The 21,868-nt window shown below is 40.9% G+C and overlaps 1 protein-coding gene across 2 annotated transcripts; it reads right to left on the bottom strand.

Moving 5' to 3' along the window:
* Positions 1 to 3,393: 3,393 nt before the first annotated feature.
* On the bottom strand, positions 3,394 to 19,113 carry LOC135993441 (P2R1A-PPP2R2A-interacting phosphatase regulator 1). Of its 2 annotated transcripts, none has more exons than XM_065643319.1 (10): positions 18,695 to 18,906; positions 15,378 to 15,456; positions 12,277 to 12,333; positions 10,177 to 10,220; positions 10,043 to 10,097; positions 9,511 to 9,603; positions 8,902 to 8,990; positions 8,403 to 8,464; positions 7,279 to 7,375; positions 3,394 to 6,138 (listed from the first exon to the last, which is right to left on the bottom strand). In XM_065643319.1, the coding sequence occupies exons 1-10, from the start codon at positions 18,808 to 18,810 to the stop codon at positions 5,982 to 5,984; spliced, it is 849 nt and encodes a 282-aa protein (XP_065499391.1). In that variant the 5' UTR covers positions 18,811 to 18,906; the 3' UTR covers positions 3,394 to 5,981. The 2 variants fall into 2 exon arrangements, with proteins under 2 accessions (XP_065499391.1, XP_065499392.1); XM_065643320.1 differs by having other exon boundaries at positions 3,395 to 6,138; positions 8,403 to 8,467; positions 18,695 to 19,113.
* Between the last annotated feature and the right edge of the window lie 2,755 nt (positions 19,114 to 21,868).

The following is a 21,868-nucleotide window of genomic DNA, read 5'->3' as shown; positions in this document are numbered from 1 at the left end:
AGAGCCCGTCCCTGCGATGGGAAACGCTGAGCTACTGCTGGCGTTGCCCGAAACGAGTCCCAGGAAGACAACCAAGGGTGCTGTCAGACGGGAAGTCGCTGCTCTTACTTAAACAGCTTAGTGGTGGCATCGCTTGCTTAGTACAGCTCCATGTGAGCCAGCGAAGACTGGGAAACCATCGCTACACAGTCTAGCAAGAGCCATTTAAAGATAATGAACATATAAATGAATGGAGTTTAAAGAACCTGTGTATCCTCAAACTGTAAGTACTGGAGGTATGAACACAGGCAGGCAACACAAATGTAACAACTAAAGCCAAGTATGGGGGGAACACTCACTTTTTTGTCTATTTTTGTCTTCTGTAGAGCACAACCTTGCAGAAGCTCTCTGCTGTAAGCTAATTAGCCGTTTACTTTAGAAAATCAACTGGAGCTAATGCATATCAGCTCTTGAAAATCTGCAGAGCTCTGTAACCATGCTGACAATGTAACATGGAACTATGCAAAGAAACACACACTGGGCCTGGAAGCAGCAGAGACTCAAAGGAATAATTGAAGCAAGAGCACAACCACGATTACAGCAGCACAATCGCGGCAATGGGCGATGTCCTCACTACGAGGCAAGAGGCTGGTGAGAAGGCTCAGCTGAGTATCGCGCTCCCGTCACACCTATGCATGGAGTATCAGCTCAGAGACACGTAACCGCAGTCATCCCGATGCTAGCAGAACAGGAGATACCAAGAAGGACCAAAGATGACCGATAAAATACAAATCAGAGACATGGAATAAAAGAACCAAGAAGCTGTAATGGAACTTAAAGCCATGTTTCCAGTTAAAAAAAAAAAAAACAACCAAACAATTTCCAACAACAAAATGCAATTTACAACAACAAAATGCAATTTACAACAACAAAAATGAGAACATTCCTCTCTAGGAAACTGCAGATACTCAAGGCAGCTGGGGTACAAACATCAAGGCACCAGATGAGGATATGCTTTGACAAACAAGAAACCACCAACAGGAGACAAATAAAACTCTGCAGTGAGGTTCTGGAATCCCATGTTCCATCATCACCACCGAACCCATTAGCACCTTTCCCTCAGGAATCTGCCAGGAATCTCCAAAATCAAAACCGACTGCTGAAGTGAATGCACTTAAAATGAAAGGATCTTGATTTATTTTTAGCAGGAAGCTCCTTGCAGTGATTTCAGTGCCACACAGCCTGAATTAAGCTGGCTTGAAAGACACCACAGTACGCTGCTTCTGTGCCACAAAAAGCAACGCATGATGTGTGTATTGTGGTTTTGATTTTTCTCCACATAAGGGGAAAAAGTAATCATGAGAACTAAAGATTTACACCTTCAGCAAAAAATGCTCCAGCTTGGGCAGCTCTTCCTGCCTAAGCTGACATCCAGCAAAATCTAAACATTTACACACAATTATTAATCATAGAAAGAAATCTTGAATAACGAGCATTTACAAGGCTCTTACACAGCAAGTAAAAGAAGAAACTAAACTATCAGAAGAATTTTAAAGCTGATCAATGTGAGATTTATCTGAGGAATCTTCACAGGAACGGGGAATCCAGCGCATCAAGGCCATGTTTGGTTTTGGTTTAAACACACTCAACTCCTCCCTGCTCTGAAATTTCTGTTTCCCAGCCAGCTAACTAGAAGTCAAACGAGGTTATTCTCCTTCAGTTGTTTATTTTTGCCCCCTCCTCTCCCAGGCTTCTACCACAAAACCCCAACAGGGGAAGCAATCTCTCCCTTCCAGCGTGTACGTGGGGACGGAAGGGGACGCGTCTGCTTGGAGCCCCCCGGGACAGGGGAAAAGCATCTCCTGAGCAGGACCGCGGCTGCCGGCCAGCTGGGCTCCAGTTTATCACACAGGGATGCTCGTACCAAACAAATACAAGTAGGAAGACTCTCTTGCTGCAGGTAAAACAACCAGTCGTCCAAGATATGCCCTTCAGAAACAGACGCAACCAGTCATCCAAGACAGACCCTTTGGGAACAGACACCAAATAAAAAAAACGCAGGGTGACAGTTTTTGCATCCAGTTACTGAAAAGGCCTCTGGCAAGACAAGTGCTTTGGATTGGTAAGGTTTTAATTATGGTACTGTAGCTGCAAACATTCAGTTACATTTACAAATATTTTAACTTGGTGCTTCCAGGAGAAGAGAGATCAACTTAAACTCCATCTGCCAGTTGGTGATGAGAAACATTGCTTAAAACAGGATATGAAGAGCTCACACATTTTAATTATGACTCCTGACGCTCTCTATTTTCAGTAAATGAGTTACGACTCCAACATATGCAAGAACACAACAGCATAAAGTGAACATTCCTGAAGCGACTACTACTAAGAAATGCACAAGCCGTTCCCAAGCTGGAGGCTGATGGGGCTCCAGAGGTCACCCCTGCCCCGAGTCACCCCAGCACAGCAGCGATGGACTCGCGGTGCAGCACTGACATTAGAACCAACATAAACATTTAGAAACAGAATTATTATTTGGGATTAAATTCTCACATTAATCTCAGGAGGACTGTGGGCCACTGTTGAGGGCTCGCTAACAGCACAGCAGGGACCCCAGCGAGTGACGCTGGCTGATGCACTGCCTCATTTTTCCTGGCATTTGTTTTTCTCTTCTAGGGTGAAGTATCTATTCCTGTGCTAAGTGCAGGAACCGCCAAAGTGCTCATTCCAAAAATACAGTCCCCCTGAGCGCTGGCACGGTTATCGATGTTCCCTCAGCAGCTATGTCATTCTGGAGAAGGTGGAAGGAAGAAAAACACCTATCAGTTATCAAGGAAGACACCCTGGCCCAAACCCGATTTAACTGCCAACAAGTCCCGCGGGATAGTTTTCAACCTGAGCAATCAAGTGCCGATCGCAAGCACGACTTTGGGAGGGTGCCCGGCGAGAGGAGTGGCAGAAGCCCAGAGAAACAGCTGTATGCCTCGAAAGAGCTGCAGAATTAAAAAGAAGTTTACATATAATAATATACTTATATACTTTTAAATATCTATATATATGACAGTAATACTTCCAATATGGCCCAAGACAAGGAAGCTGCCCATTTCTTCATGGAGGAAGATAAAGGCACAGACACTTGCAATATAACCTCCGACCAGTTCGGGAACATCACACGCAATCGTCCTGTAACCACGACACTTAACCAAGCAAAGCTTCAATATTCATTGCTCATGAGTTAATGTTGAATTAGTAAAACAGAGGTAGTACTAACAGCATGACTTATTATGTGAGTACAGGGTTGATTACACAACATTGTGTAACACCATAATTCCCTGAATCCAGATATATATTTTGCAGGATGATTCGATTCCAAAATTTAATCTTTCATTTCAGTGGAAAAGAGCCTACACAAGTCTCCTGACTCCAGGGTGCAGCTTCTTGATGACATGAACGGACAAGAAACTGAGATGCCTTTTTCCACAAGTTTAAAGTAATTTCCGTTTTGCAAAAGCAGGAAAGGAATGACTGCAGATACAGAACTATTTCTCTCTCCTCCAACAGCACTAATTGCCCTATTAGGGCAAACCACAAAGCCCCCGCTCTGCTCCCCAAGAGGAAAGAGCCTCCGTACTGTCCACCCACAAGCTGTACCTTCTGTCTTCAAACTGTTTCACCAGGACTTCCTCTACATATAAACCAGGGACACATGTAGCTGTTGAAGTATTTTGAAAATGTTTGGTTTTATTCTTCGGTTTTCCTAGAGTTGTCACAGAACTTTACGACAGCATTGCGCTAGGATAACAGAAAAGTCTGCTGCAGATTTTAAGGCCAACTTAAATGTAAACTAGACTGGGTTGCAATAGATATTCTGATTTAAAAATAAAAACATTTAATCACAGATGAGAACAAGAATATGGTTACCTCTCTTACAAAGTGCAGAAGCAGCAAAACATTTCTTTTTCCATTTATTGGCACTTCTTTGAAAAATAGCATAAATATTCAACAGAAAAGATACAAGTTGACCCACACACAACTATTAAACCCCTCTACTGACGCATCTTTTAAAAAAAGGCTGGAAGAGACACCAGGAGGTTCATTCTTAAGAAACAAGCAAGATTTAAGAAAACTAAGTCTTGCCCTCACCACAAAAGAATACATGCACAGCAACTCTTTGGCACATACCTGAAACTGCAAAATGAAACTATGCCATGTTAGACAGAGAGCAAACAGACACTAAACACAAGCTTGTCCATCTGCGGCAGGAACGAAGGACAGTCTGAAGTTTCGTGTTTTTTTTTTTTTGTTTGCTTGTTTTGGTTTTTTGTTTGCTTGTTTTCAAAAAAGGAACTGCAATCAGGAAGCTGACTATTACAATAATTTAAGAGAAATTAAATCAGAAGTAAACCATATCATATCTTACTTGAACTGAGTAAAGCTATTAAATAGATTCTATTTTCCTTCTACAGTAAGGACATACAGAAACGGGTCGTTGGTCCTCAGGTCACCAGGTCTTCGCACTCCAAATCACCCATTTCTACTTTTGATGGGTGCTGTCATTTAGAGCTTCATCCAGGTGGTTCTTTCACAGCAGAGTTCAGAGTGGGCTTTTCTCCTACTTGAGGAAGTCTCTATACTTTTCTCACTTTATTACACATTACAAAGATTTAGTGTTTGAAATTAAAACATTAATCTCTCTGAAGAGAAGGCTTGAAACTACATAGTACAGACACATACACATGTACAAATGGGGACCCAGCTGGGGAAGTTCAATCGCGTAACAGGAGCCAACAACCAAAATGAGGTTGCCACTGGAAAATCTGGAACAGCTGCCTATGGTGGGGTTTGTAGATTTTTCCTCCTGTTTGGGGAATTTCAAGGTTGAGATCAGCATGCCTCAACCCACTGCCTTTGCAAATATAGTACAAGAACCCTGAAACATCTCAGATTACCAAATTCCAGGCTTCCAATAGCATCTCCAGTTTTCAACAACAGAAATAACTTGATGCCATTGTTTGAGGAAGTGATTTCACAAGATTAAACACAGATTAAGCGTTTGATCGCCTCAGCCTGTAAAAATGCATTCAAGATTCCTCACTGTATTTGTCCAACAAAAGTCATGTATGATGACAAATACTGTCTGTTAAAATAATGCATTTCTGAATTCCTAAATACTAAAATCTCAGGATTTAATGTTTTATTCCAAACATTATTACTATTCTCCCTATTAAAAGACCTTTAATAGAGCATCTACCACTCTAATATGTCACCTAAATGGGTAAGAAAAAACAAAAAACCATAACAACACGACACAACACTACAAAACCCCAGAAGAATGTTCCACACCTAACTTGGATTTGGTCACAACAGCAGTCATGATCAGGAATAAAATCCAATGTATAAATTCGAGTTGACGATTCACCAATTTGTTCTTTTGACATCTATTAGAACACAGAATTAACAGCCAATCATAATAGATAACAGAACACAAGAATAAATTCTCTCCCGCCCCCATCTTCCTGCTTTCATATGAAGAATAAAAAATATAAATCTCTAATACTCAGGGAATAAAGCCAAATTAGTAAGCTGTTTCGTTGGTTTCAGACTGAAGACAAACATGAAAATTATCTGTTACTACATAAGCATCACTTGATACTAGTGAGGACGCTGCCTGTTGGCCGATGGAAAGCCAAGTCTTCCACAAGCAGAACATACATACAGCATTTGTAACGTACACCAACAAGACGACATCCATTGTAAATCAACAGCTTGCTTACTCATGTTAGCATCAAATATGTTTACAATTCAAATGCTTATTGTATTTTAGTAAATGTCATACAAATCACTAGAAATGCTAATTCCTCCTCAAGGAACTATTCTGGAAGTTTTCTAGAAATAATGACATTTCTGGAAGTTCCTATGAGGAACAGAATCAGTTACGCACAACAGAAAGTCTTATTGATAGCCAGCCTCTTTCTTGGTGTCCATTCACAGACTTCTCCTCCTCAATTAATAGGTAACTTAGCCGTAAGATCTACTGGTAAAAAAGATCTGGAGTCAGAGAGCGAGACGGGAGAATCTGTGTTGGTGCCGACTTCAGCTGGTGAGTCACAGGAAGAGCCTGTGCTGCTTCTGTTGTCATCGAGAGCGTGTGACGACAGACTGAAAACAGAATAACATCAAGATACAAGAAGTGAGGGACTCTTTCTGGCACATTTCTAGTACTAGCTGCCAATCATTATAATGCCATTTTGAAAACAAATGTACAATGCTGAAGGAACAGTAACCCCTATGGTTTGAAATAAATCTGCAACTACACGTCTCACGGTCACTTCCAAACAAACAGATCACATCCTGGCAATTCCCTCCTCCTGCTCACCCAGAAATGAGGAGCACCAGGCAGAGAAATTTATTGCGAGACTTTAACCCAATGCCTACAAGGTCCCAGGCTAAAAATACCCAGAGGCCTCTTCTGTCAGGAGAGTTGACGGTAAACTGTTCATATTTCAGTTGTACCATTCACTCTATTTCACAGGACACAAAATTATAACTATAGGTGATCTGTCATCAGCGACAGCAAAGTGTTTTTAAAAATTACCACCTCCTAAACCAAGGTGCAGCAACAGAACCTGCACTGCTACACCTACTATGAATAGGGTGTGCAAAAAAGGTGTGTTTTTACAGTACGTTTAAAACATCTATTTTATTATTGCCACTCGAATGGGCTCAGTGCTTGTGCACAGCTGTGTGCATTAGCTGGGAGGCAAAAAGGACAAAAGTACTGCGACCAACCCTGTCTTGATAGCTGTGTGGGCACACCCTGAGTACTATTAACCTCTTGACTAAAATACTAAATCAAAATCCCTTGCTATTCCAAGTCGTTATGATTTTTTATGTAGTACTTTTTATCTCCTTCCAGCAGGGAGGGTCAGTCTAATTTTCCTGTGTGACTAAGAGCAAGGAAAAAACAAGAAGAAAAAACCTCCAATCCACCCACAAGCACTAGCAGTTACATTTGACTGCAACTTGAAAGTAGACTAAAAATTGCCAGCCATGAGGTATCTTTTCCCAAACATGCTCAATGCCCGTGTACATGAAGCACGTCAACAGTCAGTCCTAGAAGCTGTAAAATTGTAGTGAATATTACTGCCTGTTTACTGTGATAATTTCAGTGCTTCAAAATTACAGGATGTCTGTATTAATGATTTTTAAAAAGCAACTTCAACGCACGATCATTGGTAGATGAAAAAAGACTTGTAGTGGTTCTGATGGAACCGACACAATAAACAGCGCGGCATTTACCATCCCCCAAGGTCCGCCTGATGTGAAGCTTCAGGGGTGAGCATGTTGGTGGATCCTTGGAATAATCTTTTTGGATGATCTTCTATCTCTGTTACACCTTTGGTAAGACATAAGGAGTGAAAAACAATTACTACTCATTTAAACTAAAACCTACTCTAAATTAAAACCTACTTCTACAGAGCAAACAGAATAGTGGTTCAAACATGTTGCAACAGATTATTTTATACGTAAACCAGAAGTTTGAAGCTGAAATTTTATAGACTCTCTATTTCTTGGAAACATTTTAGTCTAAGCTTCAGGAAAGTTTAGTGAGTTATGAACTGACGTTTAGACATCAGATATTTATTCTTCAGTAGCAAAGAATAATCGTTTTGTTTCAGTTGATTCAGCTCCACCAAAGCAGAGCAGCTGAGAATAAGGAGAGTTTGTTTTCCTCTTGCAATCAATAAAAACAAGGTCCAGGATTATCACTGAACCGACATATTGACTTTGATTTCCAAATACACTAGAAGAAGAGAGGATAGATATGTGCTTAAGTAGGCTATGACAGAACTCACACAGAAGTATTTAAAAAGCTGTCTCAGAGCCAGAAGTGTTCTGTTACAAAAGTGAAGCAGGAAGATATAAAAACAAATGCAATAAAATAGCTAGAGGTTAAACTTGAAGAAAAATGTAGGAAGATAGAGAAGCATTTCCCAATAAAGCTGTAAGGTGCTTACCAGGTCTCTGCACATCATTTTTGGTTTTGAGAGGCAATTTTAAAATCTACAGTACCTATGCGCTTCAGTTAGCCAGGACTTTCAATATTTTCTATTTGTCAAATATACCAATAGTTGTATTTTTTTTGTTTTGTTAAGCAGGTTATATGTGTTTCCTATCAGATCTATATGACTACAGCAACGGAGAGGCATTAGAACAGAAAAACTACTTGTTTTATGGAACAGTAAAAACAAATTGATAAATTTCTGTTTTACAAACAGTTCAATTTATTTGGTTATCTGTAATACCCTCTATTTCTAGTAACTCTTTGAAGTATCGGCCAATTGAACAGAATTATGAAGAAAGCTATATGAATTATTATAAAATTAACAAGTTGGCATATTAGCCAAACCCAAATACTGTACCTTTTCTTTTTATTGATCCGAGAACACTTGGTCGAATGCAGTTAATTGGACTCTGGCTTCTCCTGCTAAAAGAAGGCATATGTTATACTGATATCACCATTAATAAAGGAAGCCTTAAAACATATAAAAAAATTCACAATATATTCAGATAACAAACAAAGTGGAAAACACTAAGAAAATAGGCATTAAAACAGCTTATCCAAAATAAGTGTTTCCCCCCGCCCTTAGGATTCAATTCAATTAGTTAAGATCTGATTAAGAGCAATACAGAGATTACACTGAGAAGACAGATGCCACAGGGCAGCCCACTCTCTTGATGTTTCAACATAAGGATTTTAACAAGTATTTTAGAGCATTGTAAAATCCAAAGTTTACATGCATATATAAAGTTATATTTGTGATCAGAAGTCAATTAGGCATATAACAAATTCTGGTATTTCAAAGCCTACTGTGAACAAGCTATGCCAATCTTCTGTTACTGATGTGATCCGGTACTTACCTTGAAAATCGCCTGGTTGGACTTGGGCTAGGACTTGGAGGTAACCCACTGCTGCTCACCAAACTTTGCAAAGACGGTGAGAAACATTGCTGAGAGCAAAACAGTTTGCATTATTTACGTATAAACACTGTATCACACCCATAACAACAACTCTTTATCACAGGTAAATAAGAAACTCAGTACCAATTTAAGCCACCGGTCAACACGGTTGGGTATACTGAGATACCACTTTCTGTTACTGAGAAAAAAAATTGGACAGATTCCATTTTCATGCAGAATACATGAAAGTTGACAAGGATTTATTTCATTGGTTTATAAAATAAGAATGTATGCCCCTTCCTCTTATTCTAAGAGCAAGGCAGATAAAGAATAAGGTTTATTAACCACAGATTAACAGTTGAACACTCCACAGAAATGCACATCCACAAGATGTGCAACTGCCAGTTGGTATTTTCTGGCTTGGGGTTTTAGAGTTCTTTTGTTTACTCTCTAGTTCCTTGTTTGCAGTTAAGGTAGAAAGGAGCACGTGGCTTAATCTTTTGCTATTAATTCAGTTGAATTTATTTAGCACTACTCAAGATAAAACCATTATTGCCACATTTTGCTCACCTTCCCTATTCCTCTGGTAGGTGAAGGAGCTGGAGAAACAGGGACAAAGTCTACTTGCTTTGGTGATGATGATTTTTCAAAATCATTGTCGCTCTGTAAATTGTACATACAATTAATCTTATGAGCAAGTACCTTAACATGAAAAGGACTGATTGGTCTAGAATTGAGTAAGATTCCAAAGTTATCCTCCATCATATTCATAATTTTTAGGTAGTCATTCACGAGTTTAAGCTTAACGACAACAACAAAAAGCTTTAAATATTACTTGGCGAGTATCAGAACATAGAAGAAAATTTGAACGCGCAGACATCCATGGAATTTTCTTTTGACACACCAGCCCAAGGAACCCACATGTATCCTCCAACAACTGATAATTCTAAGCCTTGTCAGGGTGAAAAATTGCTGATCAAAAGCAGCGATACACTAACACCGTAACTGTAGGTCAAACTATAAAAGAGAATGTTGACATGAGAGAGTCTCTAGTATCCTGATACTGATGACAGAAACACAAATTAAAGCATGAATGCATTACCAGGCTCAAGCTCTCCTCCCATGAGTGGCTCATCTGCATTGCTACTTGCACTTCTCTATAAAGAAGAAAAGAAATGTATTGTCCCGGGCCCATGGAAGACTGCATTAAGTACTCTAGCTTGCCTTAATGCCTACCTTTCATGTACTGTTTCTCTGTTCATCAAATTCATTCCTTCTTCCTAAAATATTAGCAGATGGAAAATTAAGACCAAAAAAAACGCTTCGCTACAGCAATCAGAAGAGATCTAGTTTCATTTTATTTTGTTGTAGAGAAAATTTAATTGAACTCAGTCAAGCAACAATAACCCTAAGCTCTCACTACATGAAAACGAGTAAGGGGGAGAGGACGGGAAAGAGACGTAGCAAGAGACACCATGATATAAGAAGTGCTTATGGGAGTTGGTCGCTTCTCAAGCAGCTTTTTAATTTTCATTACTATTCAAGATGTTGTTGTAAAACTGAACAATGATAATATGAACCAAAAATTCTGCACATGCTAGACTATGCTGTCTAGTATATAAGAAAATACACATACTTGAAACTAGTACAAATAATCCTCAAATGCATGACTGGATCCTTACCGTGTTCTGTGTACTAGTAACTAACTAGACTCTGTCAGCATTTAATTTGCAATGCAGTAGTTTTTTATTCTAAAACATCCATAAAATATTATTAAAATGGATCAACGATATAAAATTACACTAAAGGTTAACACCAAGTTAAAGTACAAACTTGACTCGATCCCCTCTCAGGTTTGCAGCTTTCTTTAAAACTAACTGAATACTGTCCAGTCTGTTGAGTGAATTAGTGGATTCTCTTAATTCAGTCAAGTTCAAGGACAAAAGTTAAATGAAACATCTTCACAATCTTCATCACATGTAGGAAGAGTCTTAGAAAATAATGACACAGTTGAACTGTGTAAGAACTGAAAGAGATCTGAAGCACATCACCCAGGTTCCCATCTGTGCCAGTAAGTATACAGGACATGGAATTTCAGCTTGTGATTTTAACAATCAAACACAAATCAGGAAATGTCATTGTTCGCGCTAACAAATGTGTGGTACAAGTATGAACACAGAAGTATTTTAAAAAAAAATGAATTATCAGACTTGAATTCATGTAATATAGCAGAGTCATAGTAGTTCATGCCCTTGCTCTCACATTTACATATTAACTCCAAGCTTTTTAATGTTGATAAAAACAGCTCTACAGCTGACCTGAATGCTTCGGAGTCTCTTTAAGCCAGTAAATTATTTCTCGAATAAAAGCAAGCAGTTTTTTGTTGGTTTTGGGTTGGTTTTTTTCTCAGGATTACCATGCATGCACCTTAAATATCTGAGGTGCAAAGCAGAAGTGCCTTCTATCAGTTCAGACATCATACCCTCAAAATGCCGGCCACAGCATCAAATTGTTGTCTTACTTTTTCATCTTGTAAAAATAGAGCCTATCCATTGAAAACTAGCAAGCTTAAAAAAAAAAAAAAAGTATCTTCAAGCCAATTTTATAAACATTCTACTGTCAAAAAGTCGACATATAAAATGGAGGAGCCATGGGTGTTTGAGCTTGTTGGTTTTAAAACCTGAGTCTTTAGACTGTGGTCTGTTGTCTGGTGTGGTGCTACTTGAGCCAACTCAAGATATTTGCCACACACCCCCCTCCTTTCCCAAGTGTTTGCTCTCCTGCCCTTCCCCCTCCACTCATGCTGCGACAGCACAAGTCCAGTGATCTGGATAAGAAAATTATACAGATGAAAAATAACCAGCCAGAAGAGTCCAAGCTATTTTTTAGCCAGAGCGTTTCCTTATCCAGTTCATTTGCTGGCTGAACAGAAGTCTTGTGCCAACACGAGTTAAGGAACACTTTGTTATTGGCCCTGAATATTTATGCTGGCGCTACTGCCAAAAACTTGGTTAAACTTTATCCTAAGAGTTTACATTAGGGGTTTCCTTTGTAAAATGTCGATTTTAAGATTTCTCTTTCCTCTCCAATCTTCTTCTCGCTATGTCTTCTACTTGATGAAATTTAAAACTCTGTAGACAAGACACAGCCTTTCCTTTTGAAAACACCTTGAAGTGACAGACTGCAGCAGACTCGATACTACAGTTTCAAAGTAAAATATTTAGCCATTTGAAGGACATTACACATTAACTGCAAAAAAAAAAAACCAAAACCAAAACAAAACCACCACCTCTAAAGATATTTAAAATTAAAAATGAAATTAGAATCTGTGCTTACCTGTTTGATTTGATGAAGCCGGCTGCTTGGAATACGGATAGGAGATGATGGCACAAGCTGCAAAACGAAGTCACATACAACTGAGACACACTTAGAAACTACAGGAGAACAGAGGAAAAGGTGCAGAAATCTCAGTAAGCACTCTATGGCACTACCCCAAACTAAAAACCAAAGTAATTTAAAAAACCAAACCATTTCTAACCTTCTCAGTATATATAAACCACACTAATTATGTGCAAGAACATGATTCTATGTACTTCCATGCTTTGCATGCTCACAGATGCTCATTGCTGTCAGCCTGGCAACTACAACTTAGCACCTTCTCTAGAGAATGAAGCTGCTTTTAAACAGCACACTGCCACCCTTAATATTTGTAGCTGCATAAATATTTTCATTTAAGTGATCCAGAAAGCTCCGCAATAGGTCCTTTAAAAATACAAAGCAAAACCAGCACACTATGCAAAGAGGTTTCTGGATTGTTGTCTGCCTGTAAACGAGTACTTTGACAGGTGGAAAAAGTCAGCTATCGGAAGGCTAACAAAGAGTTAAAAGACCTTCCTTATGGTTTCTCAAGAGCTTCAGCAATTTGGGTAAAATCAGAGAGGATTTCACTAGAAATGGTCTTCTGTTAATTTTGCCAGTTTTGCTTCTAGATCTCACTGGAATACCATGATCTAAAACTGCATACTCAAAACCAAGTAATTAAAAGTGATTATTCTCTCAAAATATAATTTCCTTTCATATATTTCCCATCCCTCAAATGTTTGACCCTCAGTTGACTTTTGTCATAACCCATTCACGGATCAAGAATTCGAAGCTCAAGCTTTGAACACAGGTTTAACTTCTCTGTAAGCTGACAACCCCTCCATAAAAACAAGATGTCTTTTTAACATGGATGTGTGTTCAGCAAGTAAGGTTTGTATCATTATTAAGTGTTTATATACTTTATGCAGTATTGAGGCTTCCTCCTCTTCACAAAACACTACTAGAGCTCTTCATTGTGCTAAAGTTGGAGAACTAACAAACATTCAATTAACTGTTTACCGCACCATCTTCTAATCAGTGTCATGGAAAATACGAAGATTTTGCTGTCTTACACAAAATGTTATGGTAAGTTATCACAGATGATTAATTCTATCCAGAATCCTCCCTCTTAAAAAAAAAAAAAAAAAAAGTCAAACCATCACATCCTTCTTCCCACAAAAGATATTGGCCTATCAGACTCAGAAGATGTCTAGCATTTGTTCCAGAATTCGGTCATTATAATATATACTACTAAAGTCTAACAGCTATAATGCTACAACTTAAGTCCAGTTTAGGTCAGCTTTACTATTATACTGGGCTCCCAAAACTCCTGTGCACCTAAAAAAAATTCCTCCAAGCTGTACCAGCCAATGTGGACCCTGAATTGACCTTGACTCTCACACAGAGAAAAAGATCTGGACAACAGGACATTCCTAATTATTTACTCTGTCACTCCACAGTAGGAATGCATTTGTTCCACTCATTATATTATAATTTTATGACTGTGATCCACATACTTTAAGGTTTGACATTATTAGGACATATACGAAACTAGTGGCTCACAATGTTAAATAAAATTATGAAGAGAGTTAAGTGTTCCTCTGTAGGATCGAACACAGTAACTAAAACCTCTAACTCTGAGGATCCTCTAACAAGTCACGATCCTTGATTTGTCAATGCTTAAAACTCTCTTCTTCCCTGTTCGTAGTCCTTTGACTTAATTCTTGTGAAAAGAAACCTTGGTCACTTTTAAAGGATACTTGCTAAAGCAGACTGAACGCGTTTGTTAAAATTATGTTACTCAAATCCTTAATGTTTTAAGAAAGCACAAAGCTTAAACAAAAAACCTTAAAAACTATTAGACTACCACACGGAAGACATCTTCCCCTTTTTCCCTTTTCCAGTATGTTAGATAAGCTTTTTCACTGAAGGTAAAATTAAGACCCATCTACCAGTGGCATCTAGTGAGTAAATGTTTTGTTGGTTTTTGTTTTGTGTGTGTGGTTGTGGGTTTTGTTTTCTTTTGTTGTTTAAGCAAAGCAACTGACACCTTCTGGAAGGAAATAAACAGCAGATACTGAGCCTAATTGAACCTTCCTTGGCAATAATACGTAGTGTCAGAAAACTGCATGTTAACACCTATCCAGAATGGCACAGCTGCCCCTGTAGTAATTGTTACAAAAGAATTCAAGTCTGAGACTTGGTGAAGCTACTTAAAAAAGTAAAATATTTCAGAATTCAGCTGAGCAACTGAGACAACCACAGGAGCCCTAAGATGCAGCTAGATAGGGTATGACCTTCAGTTATCCGAGCATTTTAGCAATTCACATTGTTCCCATGACAGTGAACAGAACACATCTTCATTAGAGAAAATAACAACCTCATGCACCCCAACTGGCTGAGCAATCATGCTGTCGATGTGATATTGTGTAGGTGTTTAAATCTGCCAAAATCACACCCTTCTACCACAATCTGTACGGTGCTAAAACAGAAGATAGGCAATATTTTATTCAGGTTTAGATTTTTTAAATGTCTACATTTTAAAAAATTCAGATTTAGGGGAGTTGCAATGACAGAAGTCTGACAAAAGTTGAAATCACAAATGAATGTCTCTAGGAGACATTCTAGAATCGTTCGTCCTGTAAGCCTCAAGACTCGTTCTATCAGACAGTTATACCTTGTTGTGTCAGTCGTTGGTTACAACAGTCTCTTCTGCCATTACTATATAAAAGATAATTTAAGATCAAAACATCACTGCATTTTTTTAGCATGCTGGTTACTGAACAACAGATCTATGTAATTAGTTTTCCTTGTGAACTACCTTTCTTACTCTAAGAACATCTGCTTGCATTTTGTAACAAAGTTATGATCACGATGAAATATAAGTACTCTCCAAGGCCAAATGGTCCATAAATAACATTTCACTATAGCTACAGTATATTAATGCCACAGTCTAAAGCCTTGTTTCTGAAAACATGCTGGATCAGTTTCACAGACTATGGTCTCATTTTCTCCTTTAATCCTTTTTGCACACATCTGCTTTGGACCTGATGCAGTTGGTGTAATAGTTTTCTTACCAGACTATGACGATTCATAACTGTGGTACTGTTCCTGCGGGTTCGCAGAATGTTAGCCTGGAACACCTGTGAATTATCGCTGTGAAAAGAAACACTTGTCAAATGCAAAAGCCATTTCTTTCCTATCAAAAAGTACCTCTTGATACAAGCTCAGTTTCAAATGCTGTGACAGGTATCATTTCAAAACAAAGCACTCGAGAGACAGGTATGTAAGAACTCTTCTAGTTTGCTGGCAGAGGGTGGAAACCAAATTGCTCTTCCTCCAGTTCCAGCTACTTCAATTAATGATTTTAATTAATCACATCGAGTCTTCAGAATAACTGAAAAATTGTTAAGACTGATCATTTATGTGGGAATTTATGATGTTTGGAATGGCTGCAGCTTGCATATTGCTTTGAGTGTCATTCAACAGAACAAATTTATAAAATGCCATATAACCAATAACTGAAGCCAGTTTCAATGCCATCGATAAAACAGAACTTTAAAAAATACAATATCTTGATAAATCTTATCATTACAAACATTTAATAAGTTCTGAACTTTTTTCCAGGAGAGGTTAAATTAAACAGACAGTAAAACCAGTTTTTTAACTCCTTAAGACTTTCGACCACAGTCACACTTCTAACCAGGAAGCAGTGCATCCATTTAAATAATGCAGGATTGGTTATTTGATATAAAATGAGCTCCTTTCTCAAGGCAACTTCTTTTGATTCCTAAAGCAAGTTTCACTGGTCATCATTAGTGTTATCAACAGCCACTGATCAGCATTTAATGAATGTGACTGCAGCAATTAAGTTTTATGGTCATTAGAATACAAATTTTGATCCATAATCCCCATACCTAAAAATCACTGAGGAACTGCAAAGGCAAACAGATTCGAGTACAAGATTGCAATTAAATCCAAATTAAGAGAAGTCACCGGGTTTTGTCTTTTTTGCTTCAGCTGCTAACTTGGGATGAACACAAAAGCACTACACGAATATAATCTTAAAACCAATCCGACCTATAGTGTTACCTTGTTCTAAAGACTGATAATCATAAAGCACTTAAAAGACACATCACTGTCAGTATCCTCCAATTTAATATGCAGCGCTTTGACACATAAGTTTTAGATAGCTTTTATCTAGCTGTAAATAAAAAATAAACAAAGCTTATACTGTGAAATAAAAGCCAACAGTAATTGGCATAAGTGCTGTGCTTTTTGCCAAGAATGCATTGACTCTCTCTAAAACATCAAGTACAACTGACCAAACATCTTTTACAATTTCAAAGAAGTTTCACTCAGTTTACACCCACAAGAGAGCAAACAGTTGCCATTTGACAGGAGGTAGAACAGGAGAAATTTAAGGGATCCATGACATGATGTTTAGAGATGAGATTTACTGGCTGAGGCCAACAGCTCCAACTACTTTTTAAGTGTATTGGTTGGCATGCGAACACAACACAAACAGCACATGCTGAAATCCAGGGTCTGAATCAAGAAAACAGGTTGGAATGATTCTGCAAGACATTACCACAGGCTGAGTCCAATATTCAGTGCTAACTAGAAGGGAGGGAAAGTAAAAAAAAAAAAAAAAAACAACAACCAAACACTACAATATCCTTACTTTTAATTTCACTTGCAAAAATACCAGAGCTGTCAGATCTCAGACTTACCTTTCACAGAAAATTCTTACAGTTTCCATTAAAAATCAATCTTATTTGGCATGAAAACAACAGCCAAAAGTTCTGTCAGAGGTAACTTCCATGATCTAAAATACTGTACTTAAAAATGTTCTCTGCCTCTATGATAATTCATTCACTGAGCTCCTTACTAAAGCTATTAATGAAGAAGTCAAAACAGGAGGCAGAGTAGAAAAAGAAAGCTGTTCAAGAGCGAGAGCTTTGTTTCAGTTTACCCAACAAAGCCATTCTGGGAAAAACTGGAGCTTCTTGCCAAGAGCTGCAATCTTGCAAAAACAGTTTTCTGCTGGAAAATTCCTAACAAGCAAACCACTGCAATCACCTCAAATTAGTTCAATGGCATTTCAGTTTAATTCGTATAAACGCCTATTGTATAGCGGCTGCACAGTTTCAAGGCAAGAACTCAGGCTTACCCTTCTGCCTTCCCAGGCCCTGAAATAAATATTTTGTTTGCAGCATGGTTACGGAATGCCGTTTCCCCCCCTCTAAGAGTCAAGGATCTCAGTTTGTAAGAAACAACTTACAAAAGGCTGGGATTATAAAAACACCTTGTCTCACTCACATAATTAGTTTACCTGCTCAGAAATCTTTCTAAGGAACAAGTGCCATTCACAACACTTCTATACTGCATGGAAATGTAAACTGATAGTGGTTTCATTACGATTATGTAAAAGAATTGCAATTATGTTTACTTATCATTAAATCATGACTGAATAGCCAAGAATTTGCATCGCTTCTGAGCTGTAATGTACTGTTAACCATTTGGGTACAAAAGATTTATGAGATATGTACATCACTTGATATTTAGTTCCTTATAGAAACACAAAGTTTAAGAGAAAGAAAAAAGTACTTACAATGTACTATACTATCTTTCATAAAGTTTATTGTCAATATATGCTCTCCTGAACTGCAGATATACCACTAGTAGCAAATACCGCCTGTCACAGGCTGATGACAATATCCAAGCAAAATGGTCTACACAACTCCTTGTGTTTCTCCCAGTGCTTCATACGATTGAAATTAGTGTAATCGGGAAAAACTCCAGTACAACCGACATATTGTTTTACACTAGATGTAAAACTTATGTGTCTTTCAAGGTCCCACCAAATGATCATGCCCACCGAATTCACCCGGCTGTTCTGAAAGCATTTACTGTTCAATCACACACAGTGCGGTTATTTTTTTTGGTCAAACTTGAACCGTTGCAGAGATCACTAGTTTATCTCTGATAACGCTGTGCACTGACCTAGATGGAAACAAAGCGTTTTAACAGAGTTACAGCACCTCTGCCTCGGCTTTCTCATAATCCTCCGCACCTAGAGGGACACCTTGCCTGAATCCCTCCCCACTCGGGACACCGCTCAGGAACCCGCGTTTCCCCTCACGCCCGAGGCGCCCCAAACCATCGCCAAACCATCCCCATCGCTCTGCGCGGCGGGACGGGCGCTGACGGGCAATAAAACCGCGGAGCGACCCCCGGGGCTACAGCCGGGCGGCGGCGGCGGCCCCGCGCCCGGCACAGCAGCTGCCGAACGCCCCGTCCCGCCGGACAGGGCGCTCCCGGGGCGGCCCCGCTGCCGCCGGGGCTCCGGGCGCCGCCGCTGGCGCCGCGGGCCGGGCCGGGCCGCGCTCACCTGAGCCCGTGGATGAGGGGGGCGCTGTTCGATCTCCTCAGGCCGCCCCCGTCGCTCGGGGCCGCGGCGCTCCCCGGCGGCAGCTCCAGGTCCAGCTCCATTTTCTCCTGAGCCATCGCGGCGGCGGCTCCGGCGGCTCCGGCTCCTCCCGCTCCGCCGCGACGCCCATTCACTGCCGGCGGCCGCAGCGGCTCCTCATGCCGCCGCTCCCCCCGGCCAGGCGCGGCGCGGCCGCCCCTACAGGCCCCGCGGGCGGCGCCGCAGGCAGAGGCCGGGGGCGCGCCGGGCCCGGCGAGGGGGGCGGCCCCAGCAGCGCTCCATGCCGGGGGCAGCCCGGGGGGCGGCCCGTTCCCCCAGCCGCTCTCGCTGACGGACGAGCTCCCCGCGCGCGCCGCCGCTGCCCGCGCCGCCGCTGCCGCCGCCGCCGCCCGGGAGCGATCGCCGCAGGCCGGACACCCCCCCCCCGCGCCCGCCGCCGCACAGCGCGCATGCGCCAGAGGGAGCCCCCGCACGGCGGGCCCGAGCGGCTGGGCCCGCGGCGGCGGGGCGCATGCGCAGAGCGGCCGCGCGGCCGGCGGCGGCCCGGTGCCCGGGGGGCTGTTCGCCGCCGGGCTTGCGGCCGGCCAGGGGCGCGGTTGTTGCTATTCCCGTCGAGCCTTTCAGGCGGGGTCAGCCAAAAATCTCTGGGTGCCGTGAGTGGAGATGGAAAGGCGCAGCCGCCGCCGCTGAGGTGAGGTGGCCGAGGGGCCGGCGCGGGCTGGCGGGGGGCTGCCCGCAGAGCTGCCCGCAGGGGCCGGGGCTCCATGGGCCGCCGCGGCTGCAGGGGCTGAGGAAACTGAAAACCGCTCCTGTCCCCTCGCCGGGTGCGCGGCCCGACCTGTGCGGGTGGGAGAGCCCAGGCCGGCGGCTTGGCCAAGTCCAGCTGCGCTGAGATGATGTGTGGAGTTTGGCTCTGAGGCACAAGAACTCAGCCCTACAGAAGATGTGTACCCTTATGTTTCTATGCCATAGCAGTTTCCGTCAAGCCCAATCTAAAAATTTATGCAGAGAGCAATTGTGCTCTCCTGCATTTACTGTCTTTATGTCAATACTCGCTGTCGCCTTGTACCCATGCGTCTAACTGTAATCAACTCATTTTATGTAACTGTAACTAGATATTTACAACTCGGATGTAAACATTTTAGGTATCTGAAGTGTGTTTATTAGCTTGCTAAGTGCTACAATGCTGACCTTTACATATGGAAAACTACGCATCTGAGTCAATACCTGTTGTCATTTCTCAGAAATACAGTTGATGATTCTTTGCAGACCCACACATCTCTTCATAAGCTTATATTCCAGGTGAGATTTTCAGGCAAACTTGAGCAACAAAAATAACCAGGGAAGAAAGGTACATTATAGATAACTAAACCACTTTTTTCATGGGCCACGTGCTTCCTCATTTATTTGAGGCTGATGGTGTTTTGTAACTTCATGTGGCTGTGTTTATTAGGCCCACGGGGATATTTCCCTGATACTACCAAATATTTCGCACGTTGTCACCCACACCATACCTTCATGCCCACCAATCCCTCAGTATCTCTGTACCTCCCTATCTCATTCTCCCACTCTCTGTTTCCCCCATTTTGAACCTCCATCCTTCACCTGTATCCTCCCAAGGCTCTGTTTTACATCTTCTCTGCTTTCTTAATCCCTGTTGCCATGGTCATTTGCGCTGCTTCTCTAACTCAGCAGTTTGTGATTTCCTCATTTCCATCTTTCAGCTCATTCTGTTCCATAGCACAACTCTCCCACAGCCACATCCCCTTTTCTCTGCCTCATTACCCTCCTCGAGGCCTTTGAGGGTCACCTTGACAGGCCCCTCTTCCTGTTCTATGTATTGTCAGTTCCTGACACTGGAAAACTTGAGCACACAAAGCAGATGTTTTTCAGCTCTCAGTCACATTTTGGATATTGTTGACTTTTTGCTTAACAGTATCCTGGTACACAGCATTTGAAGCTTTTTGCTGTCCATAGTGGTGAGGATGTAATATAATAACTCCACAGTAAAAATAAATAGTAAAATCCTCATAGTCTGGTGATGTAATCAGATTTTGCAGGTGGCTTTTGTACTGGTAGAGCCAACATACATCTGAGTAGATTTCTGTTCAGGGTTATGTATTTTATTAGATACTGTCACTTATATTGTCTTTTGTGCACTTCCCAGTTATCATATGAAATGCTCCTGCTGAAGCGTGAGGTGAGAGTGGTGCAGGTTCCATGTTAAGACTCTGGCATTACCTTTAGTGAGTGGTGGCAGTGAGGGTGAATCAGCAGCGCTTTCCTTTTGCAGCAGCAGATCCAAATTTTCCAGTAAACCAGACTGATCATAACTATTAGAAATTAAGCAAAAGAAAGTTTTAGATATTTACCTTCTTGATCTTTGAATGAGATGGGAATTCTGTGTCATCTCGCAGAAAGGTGTCATTACTGGCTACGATATACCATAGTGTAAGCACTGGCACAGAACTGTGAATGGTTTTCCTTCTGCAGTGATACAAGACCAGGATTTTTATCCCCAGGTGTTTCAATATAAATATATATTGAAAAATCCTGAAAATATTTACAATGTAATCTTGTGGGCCTGTTAACTCCTCTTGGGTACCTGCTTGGCACAAAATTCTTCATTAGTAGTTTGAGTACAGTGCAAGAAATCTGAGCATCAAGAAAAACAGCAGATGAGACATACACATTATCTCTGAAGGTAGAAAAATTAAATAGTAGCGTCAGTCTTGATTAACAAAAAATGCAGGGAGGTACCATAATAAACACCAAGCTATATCAGCAGAAGGTCTACTCAGTTATCTAGGAACATCTACCTTAAATCATTTTAAAGTAAGACAGTAATTCATACAGCCACGGTCCCACTTAAGAAAGCTGAAATGATGAAAAATCCTAACTTTTCCATCTGAACTGTTTCTGTACCCAGTGCTCTGGAAAAAGAGTTGCTGTTTCCCAGAATGAAAGCCTTTACTAAATTTGGTGCTGGTAAACAGCTGAAAATCCTCTGCATGCAACAGGCAAATGAGCATGTTACAATTGTTATTATAGAAAAATATTGGAAAATAAAACCCGGTAAGCACAAACTTACATACTTTGATCACTTGGAATGGAATTGGAAAGGTCACTCCAAAA

Source organism: Caloenas nicobarica, chromosome 12 (genome assembly GCF_036013445.1).
Source record: "Caloenas nicobarica isolate bCalNic1 chromosome 12, bCalNic1.hap1, whole genome shotgun sequence".
Taxonomy (NCBI): Eukaryota; Metazoa; Chordata; class Aves; order Columbiformes; family Columbidae; genus Caloenas; species Caloenas nicobarica.
The sequence above is the reverse complement of the archived record's forward strand: the minus strand, read 5'-3'. Positions and strand labels throughout refer to the sequence as shown.

Bases quoted from the DNA above. Each gene is read 5' to 3' on its own strand.
- LOC135993441 (XM_065643320.1), bottom strand. From the start codon at position 18,810: ATGGCTCAGGAGAAAATGGAGCTGGACCTGGAGCTGCCGCCGGGGAGC. The intron at 15,457-18,694 runs GTGAGCGCGGCC...TTCTTTTCACAG, and splicing joins CCCCTCATCCACGGGCTCAG to CGATAATTCACAGGTGTTCC. The intron at 12,334-15,377 runs GTAAGAAAACTA...TTCGTTTTGCAG, and splicing joins TTATGAATCGTCATAGTCTG to CTTGTGCCATCATCTCCTAT.